We start from the raw sequence: 14681 nt of genomic DNA, 5'->3' as shown, positions 1-14681 counted from the left end.
TTTTATAGCACTTTACAGTTTATAAATGCTGGAGTGTATTTTTGTGTGATTTTAACCCCATGAGGTAGGTATTCCTCTTTTCATTCTATAAATGGGAAAACTGAATCTCTGAAAGTTTAAGCAGTTTGTCCCTATCACTCATTTAGTAATTAGTTAGTACAAATAGTGCAACCAACAGCAGTTCAGTCGCTCAAGGGGAGGTCTTCTGACTCCATAACTCCTGTTTTCTACACCTGCTCTCCCCCAGGCCACCGTGACTTGGATTATAAAATGCACCCCAAAGAGGCGTGGCAGCGCAGTGGGCTCCACGGCCCCCATGCCTCCTACCAGCTGCCTTTTGCGTTGGTTGTGTCTGACCCCTTCTCACCTTGTCTCATGGACGATTACATTGCTCAGGGAATTAAAAGAGGTGACCAGTTCTATTCAGAAACAGTGATTTGGCTAAGCAAAAGTGACGGTAACATTTGGGACAGTGCCGAAGTGATGCTGGAATTTGGGAGAGCTAGAGAGATGGTAATTGGGGGATTAAGGACTTGGAGAAAAGCAGCTTTCCACAAACTCAGAGAAGAATGAGCCAACTAGCACCGCAAGACTCCGCATGGCTCAAGAGGGTTGGAAGGCTCTCAGAAACGCGCTTCTGGGGATGAAATTCACAGACACTCTCAGGGCAGAAAGGAAGCTTTCTGATGAACTCACTGTTTTAAAGTATGCACACTCGAAATGAAAAGAAAAAGATTTTGTAACAAGGAACTAAGAGAGCAATGCATGCTTTTAAATAGTGTCAGGGAAGCTAAAAATACCACTGAACTGTTGACACTTGCAGAAATGGGACTGCGAAGAAGACTTTTCAAGTTAGACGCCACGGTCCAGGACCTGCACCAGAGTGTCCATGTTACTTGCCTCTGTGCTCATACTTGTATTGGTGGTTATTATAGATGTTTACAACTCTGTCCCAGAATGGTTAAAAAAGGTTATGCTATGTTTGGTAATTTTCATTCAAAAAGACTAGGGAAAACGGAGTATTTCAGAAAAACTTGTAAGATTTATCCTTTGGCTATCTAGAAAACCCAATTATTCAGAACAACTAATAAGGTTTACTGGTCAGTTGTTCAACTATACCATGTATTACACTCTTGGCGTTCTTGGGGAAAAGCAGATGTACTTGCTTATTTTACACTTGATTCTTCAGGGTCCTCCAGGATCATTGTGTTTGGTTCTTTCAGTTTTATATTATTTATTCCTCTTTCTCTGGTATGAGGAAATGGGCTTAGAAAGGTGAAGTATTATACTGAAGACACATAGAAATAAGTTAAAAAGCTAGGATCGGCGTTGAGCCAGAATACTTTTCAGAAGTAGCAAAGATAATAGCGGTGTAACTGGCTGCTTTAGCCACATCATTTTAAGTACATACATTTGATGACATTTTAGCTAAGAAAAATCACAAGGAGTGTTAGAAATTGAAGGTTCTGTTTTGTATGGGGAGGGGACAAACGTAAGTTTACAGTTGTGAGTACACGAAACACAGAGTTTATTCTTCTGTTATTATTTATTAATTATTGTATCAGTTTCCGTACGTACGACTATAAACCTACTTTTGCCCCACCCTGGTTGGTTTGGGCTAAGAAACTGTAGTAAACTGGGCCCATGGAATGCAGCCCCCCGAGCCTGATGGTGTCAATCTTCCCAGCTAGACGTTTCTCCTAAAGCAGCCGTGCTTGTCATTCCAGGCGCTTCGATATCCTTACTTCCAGATTGGGCACCCGTTGGGCAGCAACGCGCAGAGCCTTCAGGATTCAGGGAAACCACAGAAGGACGGCCTGGAAAAGGCAGGCCCACCGCCTCACATTAAGCCAGTCCCTCCCGCCCAGCCCCCAACCAAACCACACACGCGGATTTCTTCGAGACAGCATCAAGCCAGCCAGCCCCCGCAGCATCTCATGTACCCCTTCAAAGCAGAGGCTTCCAGAACAGAGCGCCCGAGCCATCTTCCGGAGGACGAGCCAAGCCCCTTGCTCTTCCCATCCCTCCACGCCAAGAATCCTCAGGCGGTGAGCAGCGAAGGGGCACCCATGAGCCTTGAGCCTGGCCTGTTCCTCTTCTGACTTCATTTATTGTGTGAACCATTTTATTTTTTAGCATGTACAGTTTAATTATAATAAATTTATCTTGGTAATATCATAGAATTGTGAAGAGAGCTTTGGCCTTGGAGTCAAACATCTGAGTTCACGTTTGGGCTCCGCCTGTTAACCACGGTGCTGTAGTGGGTGAGAGCAGGAAGCTGCGGCCAGATCGCCCGCGTCCCAGGTCTTGGCTCTGCTGTTTCATAGCTCGGTTTGCCCGTGCATGGTAACGGGCCTCTCTGGTCCTCATTTCCTCTCTGTAAAATAGAGATGCTAATAGCACCTGTCTGATAGAATTTTTCTGAGGACTACACGGGTTAATATTTGAGAGAATGTGAACTAATACCTGGTGCTTAATAAGAACCTGGTAAAAATTTGTTGTGGTTACTAATCCCTGTGGACTCGGTTTCCTCATCAGTAAAAAAAGATCATTATGCGTATCTTGCCCACCAGACAGGGCTCTTCATGGGAATCAAAGATCCTGCTGCTTGTGAAGATACTTTGAAAATCAGAGAGTGCCATACTAACATTTGTGAGTTGTTAGTCCCATGAATGCCATCAGTGGCGGTTAATGCTGGCAATAATTGAGTCCAGATCTTTTTTCTCCTCTTGGGCTGGAGTTCAAAAGCAAACAATGAATGTTAGGTGTCGTCAAATGAGAACCTGACAAGGGAGTATAGTTACCAGTAGCTTTATAATGCTGTCCGAAAGTCTGATTTTCTAACACCTTTATGCAGAAGTAATAGTTTCTCTGTCACTAGCATTCATTCTCCGAGCTCTGGCTCCCAACTAGCACAATGTACAACGCTGCAGGAGGCTGCAAGGGCGGTGTCTCCCGACTGCTCGCTGTCCCCAGCCTTGGACATGAAAGCAGTGTGTTTGGAAATTTTCCGTGATTGCTCACTCTGTAGTTAAATCGTATCCAGCTCTACCAAGAAGGCAAAGGAGGCACTACTTGTATTGTTTTCTGTGAGAGAGCAGGATGACTGACGTCTTAGCTATTTTCTTTTACATCTTTATTTATAACAGTATAAATCACGTTACTTTTTTGAGATGAGACATGAATGAGAATCCAGCCATCTTCTTAGTATGGGAGAAGTATCTTAAATTTCTTAAAAACCCTTATTTTCTATAACTCGATGTCCCCATAGGAAGAAAAATGATAGAACCTGCACAGGGCGGGTGAGAGACAAAAGTCTGGGAATGTCTTTCCCCAGTTGCTTTCTCAGATAAACAGAGCATATTAGGGAATGATATGCCCCCAGATCCTCCTCCTTATGGCCCAGAAAGTTCAGAACGGGGATTACTCCTGGGTGAGCTCCAGTAATGCCAAGCATTGCCTTTTTCCTCTTGCCTTGTCAACACAGAAAATCCTGCCCGGGCTGGAGCACAAAAACGGTGAGATCAAGCCAAAGAGCAGGAGAAGGTGGGGTCTCGTTTCCAGGTCAACGAAGGATTCAGACGATTGGGCCGACTTGGATGACTTGGATTTCAGTCCGTCCCTCGCCAGGACTGACCTGAAAAACAAGAAAAGACAGAGTGACGAGACCCTCTGCAGGCAAGTGTGCAGCTTCCGTCTGGAAACAGACTGAACCCGGGATAGATGAGGTGACCTTTACCGATCTGATAAGGGTTCTACCTCCTGTGACCTAAGCCACATTCTCTCGATTCAGATTTGAGAGTGTTTTGGACCTGAAGAAACCCTCTGAGCCCGTGGGGACAGGAAACAGCGCCCCCACCCAGACTTCCTATCAGAGGCGAGACACGCCGACCCTGAGATCCGCAGCCAAGCAGCACTACTTGAAGCACTCCCGATACTTGCCTGGTAATAATATAAACACTTGCCTTTTCTTGGACCATTGATAAGAAACGATTTCCCAGGAATCATGTTCACAGAGATTCTGTTTTGGAAGGCAAGTGCTTGGGGCTCATTTTCAGAACGGTGGGAACATCATAAAAATATTTGCTGGAGCCCAGGCCTCAGGTTTTTACTTTGTATAGTTGCCATGGATAAGAAATTTGGTCGAGGACACCGGGTCGGGCCCGCAGGGAGGGAGGAACTGGTAAGAGCCAGGCAGCGCCTGAGGTCTGTGCCCCAGCCATCTACAGTGCTTGACACAAGTGGGAATAGGGGTGGGCCAGAGGGAAAGTGGTTTGTCTTGAGATTCAGATCAAGGCAACCTTGGCCAGCAGGGAGTCGATGAGGGGCATTGGTACCGACTGGAGTCATCAGCCTGGGAGGGCGATGATGGTGCAGGTCCGGTGAGAAGGTGGAGTCTCAGGGGACGAGAAAGGAGAGAGCTGCAGTGGTCAGGGCTTTGGAGGGCGGATAGAGAGGGATTTAGATGACAGGAAGGCAGTGGTCTGTGAGGGGGACAAGTAGGAATGTCCAGGGGCACTAAAGAGGAGGATGGCACCAGCGGGGTTCAAGACTTCAGACGTGGGACAGATCTGTTGGTAGACGTGTAAGACACCTCTCTCAGGCCACCCCCCAGGGAGACAACACACTAAACCCAAAGATGGCATCTTTCCTTTTCACAGCCAGTTTTTGCTTAATTCTTGAACCTTAGAAACTTTTTGACAAATTGGGTTCTGCATTAATTTCATCTCTGAAGTCGGGTGCAAGATTAAATGCATATTTTGCATTTGAAAAGCATTTCTTCCCTATTAGGAATAAATATAAGAAATGGCATCCTCCCGACTCCAGGCAAGGATTTCGTTCCGTCTAATCCATGGTCTAGTTCTGGTTTATCTGGAAAGTCTTCAGGGACGGTGTCAGTAATCAGCAAAATAAATTCAGGTGGGTACTAATTATTAACACCTAAACGTCAAGAAGCAGATTCTCTGGAGGTGGCAGAGTGGGTACAGAGACGAGGGTACAAGCTGTAGAACCACAAGGACTGTTCCGGTACCAGAACCCTGGGCCTCTTTTCCAGGCCTGTGTGCCTGTCTCTCTTTTGGAAGCAGGCCCTGGGGACTCAGCCAGCTCCAGGGGATCTTCCTTCCAGGTTATCTGAGGAGAAAAGCATAGTCTTTCTTGGCTCATGGGAAAAACAAATAACTTTACAAAGCCTGACTTCTGAGGCCCCCCTCTGTGGTGGGCGACCTCGAGAAGTCAAGCTTAACTCCGTCTGCCTTGCTCCAGCTTGTCCTTTCCATCTGATAACCCAGCCCCAGCCCAGGGCAGCAAAACTTCCAGTTGGAAGATGGTTTGGAAGGATTGTTTTAAGTGGGTGAGTGAATTTCATCAGCTCTGCAGGCCGCCTCAGCCTGTCCCCAGCCGACCTGTTTCCACACTGCCTTCCCTCACAGGGGCGGCCTTCCTCTGTGCTGCTGCCCTCCCTCTTCCCAAGTGAACATCGGGGCTTCACTTCTCCCCACCTTTATCCATTGTGTGCTTATCTATTTCAAGGAATACAAAAAGGAAGAAAATAACATCAATACCCACATACCCACTGCCAGCTTAAGAAGTCAAACTTTGCAGTAGACCCAGAGCCCAGGGTGCATGCCTCCCTTCTCCCTCTCTCCCTCTCTCCACACCCCCATCTGGTTGGGGTGTTTGTTATTTCTGTGCTTCTTAAAAAATACATACATGAAATACATAGTATGGTTGTGCATGCTTTAAAATTTTATGTGCATATAATAATTCTGGATCTCCACTTCGCTCATTTTAATAATTACATATTCATATATAGCAATTATACATATATAGAATATATATCATATTATATATATATAGTATAATATATATCATTATAACCTTATAATACCATCCTTGATTACCTTACTAGACCGTAATTTATTTATCCCCTCTTCTTGATGAATATGTAAGGTGCTTATAATTTTTGCAATCAGAAAGTATGCTGAAATGGTCCTTGCTGTGCACTTATGTGAGGGTTTCTCTGGGCATGGTGTAAACTCTTTAGGTTAAAGGGTGTACTCGTCTTCAACTTCACAGATATTGGCTAATGGCTGTCCAGCAGGGTATGAGAGTTGTGCTGCATCCTTGGTGCAAGTTGTGCCACTTGGTACTGTTGAGATTATAAAATTTGTGCTAATGTGATGGGTGTGAAATGGCATTTGTTTTCGCTTAAACGTGCATGTCCTGTTTACTCATGAGGTTGAGCATCTTTTCTTGTGTTTATTGACTGTCCCTTTTGTCCCTTTTGTGACTTTACCTTCCCCTTTTTCTTCGTATCTGTCTGTTTACCAAAAATGCAGAATCTGCTCCAGCTGACCAACACAACTCCCTAGGCATGCATTCCAGACCATAGTTCCCACTCTGCTTTGAGCGATTGCCAAGCACACTCTGTTGGGAAGACGTAGAGCAGCTCTACCACTCAGTATCTCTTTTCTTAATGGCTATAAGTTCCATTTGTATAATGGCCATAATAACATTCCTCGTTAATCTATGTGTAGCTTTAAGCCTTAATAACAAGGATTATAGATAATTATTACCCCATCCAGTATACTCGTATATTGATTACTTGCTCTATGTAAGGCATTCCATTACCATCCTAGAATACTCAGATGAGTAGTATGTAGTTCTGGCCCTTCAAGTGCTCTTAAGAAGTAAATGACATAAGTGAATGTATTTAATGTAGGTTTGTGTTTTTTTTTAAAAAGAGATTATTGTAAAAGATTTTAATTATTTATTTTTAGAAAGAGGGGAAAGGAGGGAGAAAGAAAGAGAAACATCAATGTCTGGTTGCCTCTTGCATGCCCCCTACTGGGGACCTGGCTTACAAGCCAGGCACATGATCTCACTGGGAATCAAACCAGTGACTCTTTGGTTCTCAGGCTGGCACTCAACCCACTGAGCCACACCGGCCAGGGCTATTTAATATGGTTTAATACTGGTTAATTATACTGATTACAGGCAAGAGTACTTATTGTAGAATTACTTGTAATAACTAAATAGTTAAACTAACCTGTTTGTTGATCAATAAGAAAATGGTTATATGAATTATGGTTTAGCCATATTCTAGAATTTGCATATGCTGACATGGAAGGATAACTCTTCTATATTATGAAGTGGAAAAAGCAAATTTCAGAACAGGTTAAACCGGTTATACCAAAAGAAAGAAAATTCCAAATTTTCTTCTTCTTCAACAAACCAGCCGTCCTCTATTTGGATATGGACTACAGGAGCGGTACTGTCCCTGTCTCCCACCCTCGCATCTTTCTGCAGTGTGGTGTGCTGGAATGCTTTACTCAGAATATGTTTTGATCATAATTATTTCCCTCCCAAAAATAAAAACCTAATTTCTTTATTCTGCACTGCTGTCCTTTAACCCTGTTGGTGTCATGTGTACATGATTTTGTACTAATGGACTTTTGCTTTTGCAAATCAGTTGGTTCCAGCTCTACAAGTTCTAGTGGACTGACTGGAAACTATATCTCTTCCTTCCTGAAAAAAGAAGTTGGTTCTGCTGTGCAGAGGGTACACTTGGCACCTATTCCAGACCCTTCCCCTGGTAAGTTCTATTTTGGATTATTCATGAATTGATTCAGTAAATAGTCATTGAACAAATGCTTTGTAGTCGTAGGCATGAACAGGCATGCTGTAGGTCTAGGATCCACCAGTGAAGGAGACAGACAAAACTCCTGGTCTCCGTGGAACTAGAACTTGCACTCTATAGACAACAAGTAAACCAGATAAGATGCTCATAAGTGCTAAGGAGAAATAGCAGGCAGGAAGTAGAGAATGTAGGGGTTGGAGGAAGGGTACAGATTTCATCTTAGATAGGGTAGCCAAAGAAGACCTCACTGCAAAGGAGAAGCTGAGTAAACGTGAAGGAGGTGAGTGAGCAAGCCGAGCAGTATGGGCGACGCTGTTCCAGAACCCATGGGATTCTGAAGTGTGCGGGCTCTGAGACAGGGCAGGCCTGGCACATGCAGCGAATAGTAAAGAGGAAGAGTGCAGGAGTGGCATGAGTGAGAGGAGGGAGCAGGAAGAGGAGGTCAGAGAGGCGAGAAGAGGGCTGATAGTTTGAGGCCCTGCAGCCACCGTGAGCATGTTGTCATTGACTCTGAGCGACCTGGGAGCTGCTGGAGGGTTTTGAGCAGAGGTGATCTGACTTTCATCTTCCAGGTTCACTCAAGTGCTGGTTGTCACCAGACTGAAAAGGGAGAGCAAGGTTGGAAGCAGTGACACCAATGGAGAGGCGAATTATCCAGGCAAAGGATGGTGCTGGCCTGAGCCGGGGTGGTGGTCGTTGAGTTGGGCCAGATTCCGGGTGTATTTGGAAGATAGAGCCGATAGAATTTGCTGACAAATTACAAGTGGAATATGAGAAAAGGAGAGGAGTCAGGAATGATACCTGTAGTTTTGGCCTGACAGCTATAGGTTCAGGTTGTCTTTAATGGAGAGGGAAAAGACTACGAGTAGGAGGCAAAGTGCATCTCCTGCATTCTCATTCTCTCATATTTTTGCCACCGAGATGCACTTCTCTGCACTTCGTTTGCACGGGTACCCTATCAGTCAGGCCCGCCTTTCTCTTTCGCTGCAGGTTATTCTTCCCTGAAGCCTGTGAGACCGCATCCTGGACGACCTTTTTTCCACACCCAGCCTAGAAGCACTCCTGGGCTGATCCCACGGCCTCCTGCTGCGCAGCCCGTGCATGGCCGGACAGACTGGGCTTCCAAGTACGCGTCTCGGCGGTGACGGTCACGGAGCCCTTTGGAGGGGGCAGCAGGGCAGTCCCTCAGCCAACTGGGGTTCGACCTGCAAGAAACTTTCAGATGGTGTAAAAGCAAACAACACTTTAGAGTTAGTCTCCTGAACGAAGACATTTCAATATTCTTTTTAAACTTTTTTTTAAATATTGATTTAAATGCAATACCGTTTTTTTGTAAAAAATTATTTTATTCTAATACTGGGTCCCATTATTTTCTTAAACAGCAGCATTTTGTATATATGGATTATGTTTTAGCATTTTATACAGTCAACTTTGTAACAAATTTTTAAAAGATTAATTGATTTTCTTTGGGGGTTCCAGATAATATTTTATACAGATTTTAAAAAATGTAATAATATCGATGCAGTATTGCAGTAGGGGTGCAATTTAAGGCTACATGATAAAGGGTTATTTACTCAATACGTGTGGATATTTGTGAAGTGGTTAAATTTTAAATGTGGCACATCAGGTACATTAGGCTTCCCTGGACTGACATCAGCACCAGAAAAATGACCTTCTGCTTTTCTCAGTGTCACGTTACCGGTTTGATTTTTTGATATCACTGTGCCGTTCTAAAAGTACTGTTATGCAATGTGCTTTGTTTGATGTTTGTCCTCCAGATGAAAGAACTGTAAGTAAATATTTTTTGAAATTTTTACAGCACCTTTATCGTGGTTGGAGATAGCCAAATAAAACCAGGCTTTATCATGCTATATGCCATTACATTCTGTTTCTTCCATTTTTGAAGTCAGATGGTATAAATACCCACAAAAGGGAAGCTTTTCAAGCCACGAGATTCTCAACATAAAGGTTAATCCAGTCAGTTAAACGGATGTCCCTGCCAAGATGCATGACCAAAATTCTAAGTTTCAAAGCAGCAGATTTTTTATTATAATAATGGATAGAATTATGCATTCAGCTCAGTTCTCCAGGCCTGGTTAGGAACATGCAACAGATAATCTTCTCTCCTAGTCTAAATCTCAGGGCAACTTTGGGAGCCGAATAGATTCATGGCAGAGGTTTCACTTATCTAGGAAGTCACAGTTACCATGATAGTAGTGTCATCGTGTGCCACATTGGAACTTTGAACTCTTAACCCTTGTGTAGTTTCTTTCAACAGCGAGAACTCTATTGGTTGACAGTGGCTGTCCCATTGAGAGGAATGTTTACAGCAATTTTGAAAATGACAAAGCTAGTTTGGAAACAGAAAAAGTCAAAAGGTCCACTCTCACCTATCTCTGTAGGACACATTTGCCTCCCCTCGTGGTTACCCGAAGGGCCAGAGGGAAGGTCACCACCAGAGAATGCGGTGTCATCTCAGTACTGCATTGATGGATTCTCCCGGGGCTGAAGTACTCTCACGTGGTTCCAGGCTCTCGAATATAGCAGTCTGAACCATGTGAAATTGTTATTATTGTGCGTTAAAATGAATATTGGCCTTGGGATATGGTTCAGCCTAATAAGTTGGTAAATTATCACTTCAATGTATTAATGATATATCACAACCTGACCTGAACCAATTATGCTGCAGCTCCCAAAGAGCCCCCTCTAAAGTCAGGAGTAATTTCTGCTTTGGAGAATCTGGCTCAAAAATGTACTTGACCAAACGCTATGATCCCTAGGGCCAGGAGAAAAGCACATAATGGATGTGGATTTGATAGGTAATATTTTCCTGTTAACAAACTGGCGGCAGAGCTTCAGAAAATAAATATGTATGTAAGCACAACTTGAACCTGAATTCATTTCTGTATTATATTCTCAACTCATTATCTAAAGCAACAGAAAATGTGTTTTCAGAAAAGAGTCCTTTCCTGAGGTTAATATTTATTTTCCCTTTCTGTATTATGTATACAAAGTAAGTTAATCTGTAACCATACCCAGCTTGCTGGAAAGCTGGGTTTAAATTGTAAATACCCCTTAGGGAAGCAAATAGATTGTGAATACCATATTCTTGACACTTAGCTTATGTTAAAGTCATTATATTTTTTTAATTGAAAAACCTAGTTACCTGGTTATTACATACTATAAAGTAGTTTTTCTAATACTTTGGTAGGGCCCAAGTTCAGAAAATATTTTGCTTTTCTTCCTTTTATCTTTTCTTTGTTTATCAGCAAACAACTTCCCTTGGGAAACTAAACACATTTTTTCATAGGAAAGTCAAAAAGCTGATGTGCAGTTGAGAAAACTAGAGTAACTGAAAAAGAAAAGTAAATTCTAAAGAACTAGCAAAATCCTATAAAGTACCCCCCGCCCGCCACGAAATGGGTAGAGGATAAAGTGTGTATACAAGTTTTTTACTATAGAACGGAATAGTGACCTTTTTTGTTGTTGTTAAATGGGAAAAAAAGCTACCTGTTGCATGTATTTTTTAAATTCCTATAGAACTGTAAAGTGTAACACAAGACACCAAGACGAATGACGAGTTTAACTGTACCCATCCATGACTATACCTCACTTCCAGTCAGAAAGCTTTCCAGGGTGTCAGATAGCGAACCGGGATGGCTCTCATCCTGTGCCCGAGGGTTCGGTGGCAGGTATGCCGAGGCGTACGCGCGTAAGCTGCGCAGGCACAAAAGTTACATGGCGTGATTGTTCATTTTACAGTAAGCCCTCACCCCTCTCATGTATGATAGCATTTAAGTAGGGAAAAAAATGATTTTAAAACAATTTTTAAGACACATCTCCCACCTAAAGGATTAAATAACATCTAATGAATCCATGCTGTGTCATCTCCTGGAGTTTTCGAAAATTGAATACAATCAAGGCAGCACGTGTAAAACAAAACTATTCTTGTTTTGTCAGGAATTGTCAAGATTTTGTCAGGAATTGTTTTGTTGGGGTTTTGTTTTGTTTTGTTTTGTTTTTAGCACAAATACCAGTACTGTTGGAGTCCATGGTCACCACGTTTTCTCATGAAATAGCATTTCCCTTCCATCAAGTCATTGTTTCGTGCCATTTGGGAGAGAAAAAGAAAGCAGACTATATGATTCAGCTCAGTGTATGACCAAAAGCAATATGTTTATAAGAAAATGTGTGACATAATAATTATATATCATTTAAAGCATTCTGTAGCAACTTGTTTGTTTAATGTATGTGGGTAATTTTTAGAATTATTGTTACGATTTCCAACCAAAGTACTGTATTTTATATAATTTATTGTGAGGATCTTCTCATGGAAACCATTAAGAAGACAAACTGGAGGCAAATATTACTTAATCTGTATTATTAGTTTCTTATAGACACTGTGCTAATGTGAATTTAAAATGACCGGAATTGCTTTCTGGTAGAAATTTAGTCAACTGATTTGATTACAAGGGAGTAACTGAAAATATATTTATTTATAAAGCAAATATTCCTAATGATGAAAAGATAGAGGACAGAAAACCACTTATGCAATCCCCTTCTGAAATAAAATGTTGCTTTTTGACTAGTTCACTCTAAGGTGTTTAAAAAATGTTAATTTTACATTTTAAAAATTCTGCTCAAAATAAAGTTATGGTTTAAGAAAAAATTGAGTGTTCTGTTTTTTTCATGTTCTATCAAAAGATAGCATTTGTATTTCCCACTTGGAATTTTGATATTTTATAACTTCTCCTTAATACTTGTACATTAGAAGCATACATTTAGAGTAGCTGTATGCAGAGTTACCCTGCAACGTGGAAGCTTTTTTTTTTTTTAATTTAGCTTTTAGAAAGCTGACTAGGGATATTAAAACACACATACATACAGGTCAAAACTTCTTGTTTCTGATTCCATCATGATTAATACCTATCTTGCATGTTTTTAGCTTTCACAGTGCACTCACCTGTACAATATAAACCTTCAAAAGAAACTCATAACTTCATGAATTACACACAAGACTCCATGGGAAATTCATTTCCCAAACATTCTTCGACTCCTTGACAGAATTTTGTAGGCACATGACTTACCAGTCAAACTTGTATTGATGAATCCCCACATGTGCCCCTCACCACTGGAGCGCTGCTGACAAGGCAGTAACATCAGCATTGGTCCAACCTTCTGGCATGTGTGCCCTTTCAGAAGCCGCGAAGGATTCAAACCATCCTTCCTGCTGTAAAAACTTGCTGTTAGAATTCGATCTGGTTCTAGTCATTTATAGCTGAGGCTGAATTTAAGGCAATTGTTTCCCTCTTTCTGCAGCAATTTGCGCTTCTCTTAAACTGAGATTTAAAGCTCTTGATTTTTGCGCATTTTACGTGCTGCCGAGTGGGTGGGCAAAGGTTTAAAGGCAGAGAGGACTTCCCAGGGCCTCTGAAAATCTATCAGGTCAGTAGGTAGACACTATCACAGAGTAAGATTGAGAGTGACTCAGAGTCTCCAAGAACCAAATGATTTCAGGGACTTCCAGAGAATAAAATGACCCAAGGGTACCTGTCATAGAATGGCAGAATTATTAGAACAGTACTTTTTATTTCTCCACAAGGCTGTGTAATTAATAGAGTCTTTAAGATACTGCCTTAGTTTCTCTTCAGATAAACAAGATTGCTAGGATGATATGATCCCTACTTTATTAGGTTGCACATATGAACTTGCCATTTTTATAAGTTAGAAAAAAATACTAAAGTCACTATGAGCAGTGTGATGGGGTTCAACCAACTAGAAATAAGGAAATAGAGATAAATGTTGGGCATATCAACAAAATTGAATAATAATGCTTGTGCTATCTAGTTCCATTCAAGTGTATGCTTGTAGAAAGGTGGGCCGGAACAATGAATAAAGAATAATAACTTTCAGCAGGGCTGGAAAATATGACTTCCTACCCATGTTAGACTAAGTCATCTCTGTTAGGTCACAATTAGAAAGGTGAAATTAAACATACTTATATTTGAAGGTGACTTTTCTGACTCTCCGGCTGCCCAGCTATTCTTGATTTGCATAATTTCTTACTTTACATACTTTCTCTGGATAAGCTGGTCGTTTGGCTGCCTGTTTGATCCATGTCAGTCCTCCCTTCAGAGTTAACACTGGCTTACACAACTGTTCAGTAGAGACCACGGGTTGGAGGGCTCATAGGAATGAAAGACATGTCTACTCATTATTTCCCCCAGACCGTGTCCACCTCCACCAGGCTGTATGGAGCTAGAAACCAAGGCATCATACATTCATTTCAGTAAATACTCTCTGAATGTCAATCTACTCTGTGTTAAGCATTATTCATGTAATAGGGTATACAAAAGCACATTGTTAAAAATGTGAACATTCCTAACCTCTTGGGAATGTTCACATTTTTATCAAACCGACAGACTACAAAATAAAATTTTTAGTATATTGGATGACAATAAGTGTTATGAAAAATAGACAAGGAGGGTTGGAAAAGCAAATGTAATCATATGTTGGGGGGGCATCATTCTGTTTCTCTTCCATCTTCAAATTCATGATTGCTACTTTGGATGACCCTCCTGGAAGATAATAATTTAAATTGTATTGTGAAAAGAAAAGAAAGGCAGACTGCCACGTGCAGCGCCTCATTTGGATGTGTCTGGAGTCTTGGAAGCTTGACTACCCTACGTTCTCCTACAAATGGACCTTGAGAGCTTGTTTGGAGGTTCTAGCAGGGGAGCGCAGCTACTCGTATACCCTTGACCGAAGACCGGTCCTCTCCTCTAGTTGGGAAGGTCGTCCTCTTCGACCGAGCGCGCAGCTTCGGGAGGGACGCACATGGATCGGTGAGGGAGGAAGGGGACACCCGCCTAGCCAGCCAGATCAGCCGAATCAACCCTGGCGATCAATGGGGTGACAGATGTCGCAGCCAGATCGCCCTCACATCCAAGGCACCAGAGCGCCTCAAGAACTATATAAAGCCGAAACAGAATTCTACCTTTACAGATAGGTCGAGATTTTTTAAAATCGTGCAGGATCT

At 42.2% G+C, this 14681-nt stretch overlaps 1 protein-coding gene across 1 annotated transcript in view; it reads left to right on the top strand.

Annotated features, from left to right (window-relative positions):
• CILK1 (ciliogenesis associated kinase 1) overlaps positions 1 to 12290 on the top strand; it is a 36091-nt gene extending 23801 nt beyond the window's left edge. Inside the window, exons 8-13 of the mRNA XM_054569480.1 lie at positions 1728 to 2048; positions 3488 to 3678; positions 3794 to 3945; positions 4792 to 4920; positions 7475 to 7597; positions 8633 to 12290. Coding sequence (XP_054425455.1) covers positions 1728 to 2048; positions 3488 to 3678; positions 3794 to 3945; positions 4792 to 4920; positions 7475 to 7597; positions 8633 to 8787 — 1071 coding nt within the window. The 3' untranslated portion in view covers positions 8788 to 12290. The remainder of the gene's footprint in view (positions 1 to 1727; positions 2049 to 3487; positions 3679 to 3793; positions 3946 to 4791; positions 4921 to 7474; positions 7598 to 8632) is intronic.
• The last annotated feature ends 2391 nt before the right edge of the window (positions 12291 to 14681 follow it).

Source organism: Pteronotus mesoamericanus, unplaced genomic scaffold, assembly GCF_021234165.1.
Source record: "Pteronotus mesoamericanus isolate MK-2021 breed Mesoamerican mustached bat unplaced genomic scaffold, CSHL_Meso_final contig_20, whole genome shotgun sequence".
In the NCBI taxonomy this organism is placed as follows: domain Eukaryota; kingdom Metazoa; phylum Chordata; class Mammalia; order Chiroptera; family Mormoopidae; genus Pteronotus; species Pteronotus mesoamericanus.
This window is presented reverse-complemented; position numbering and strand designations above follow the sequence as displayed.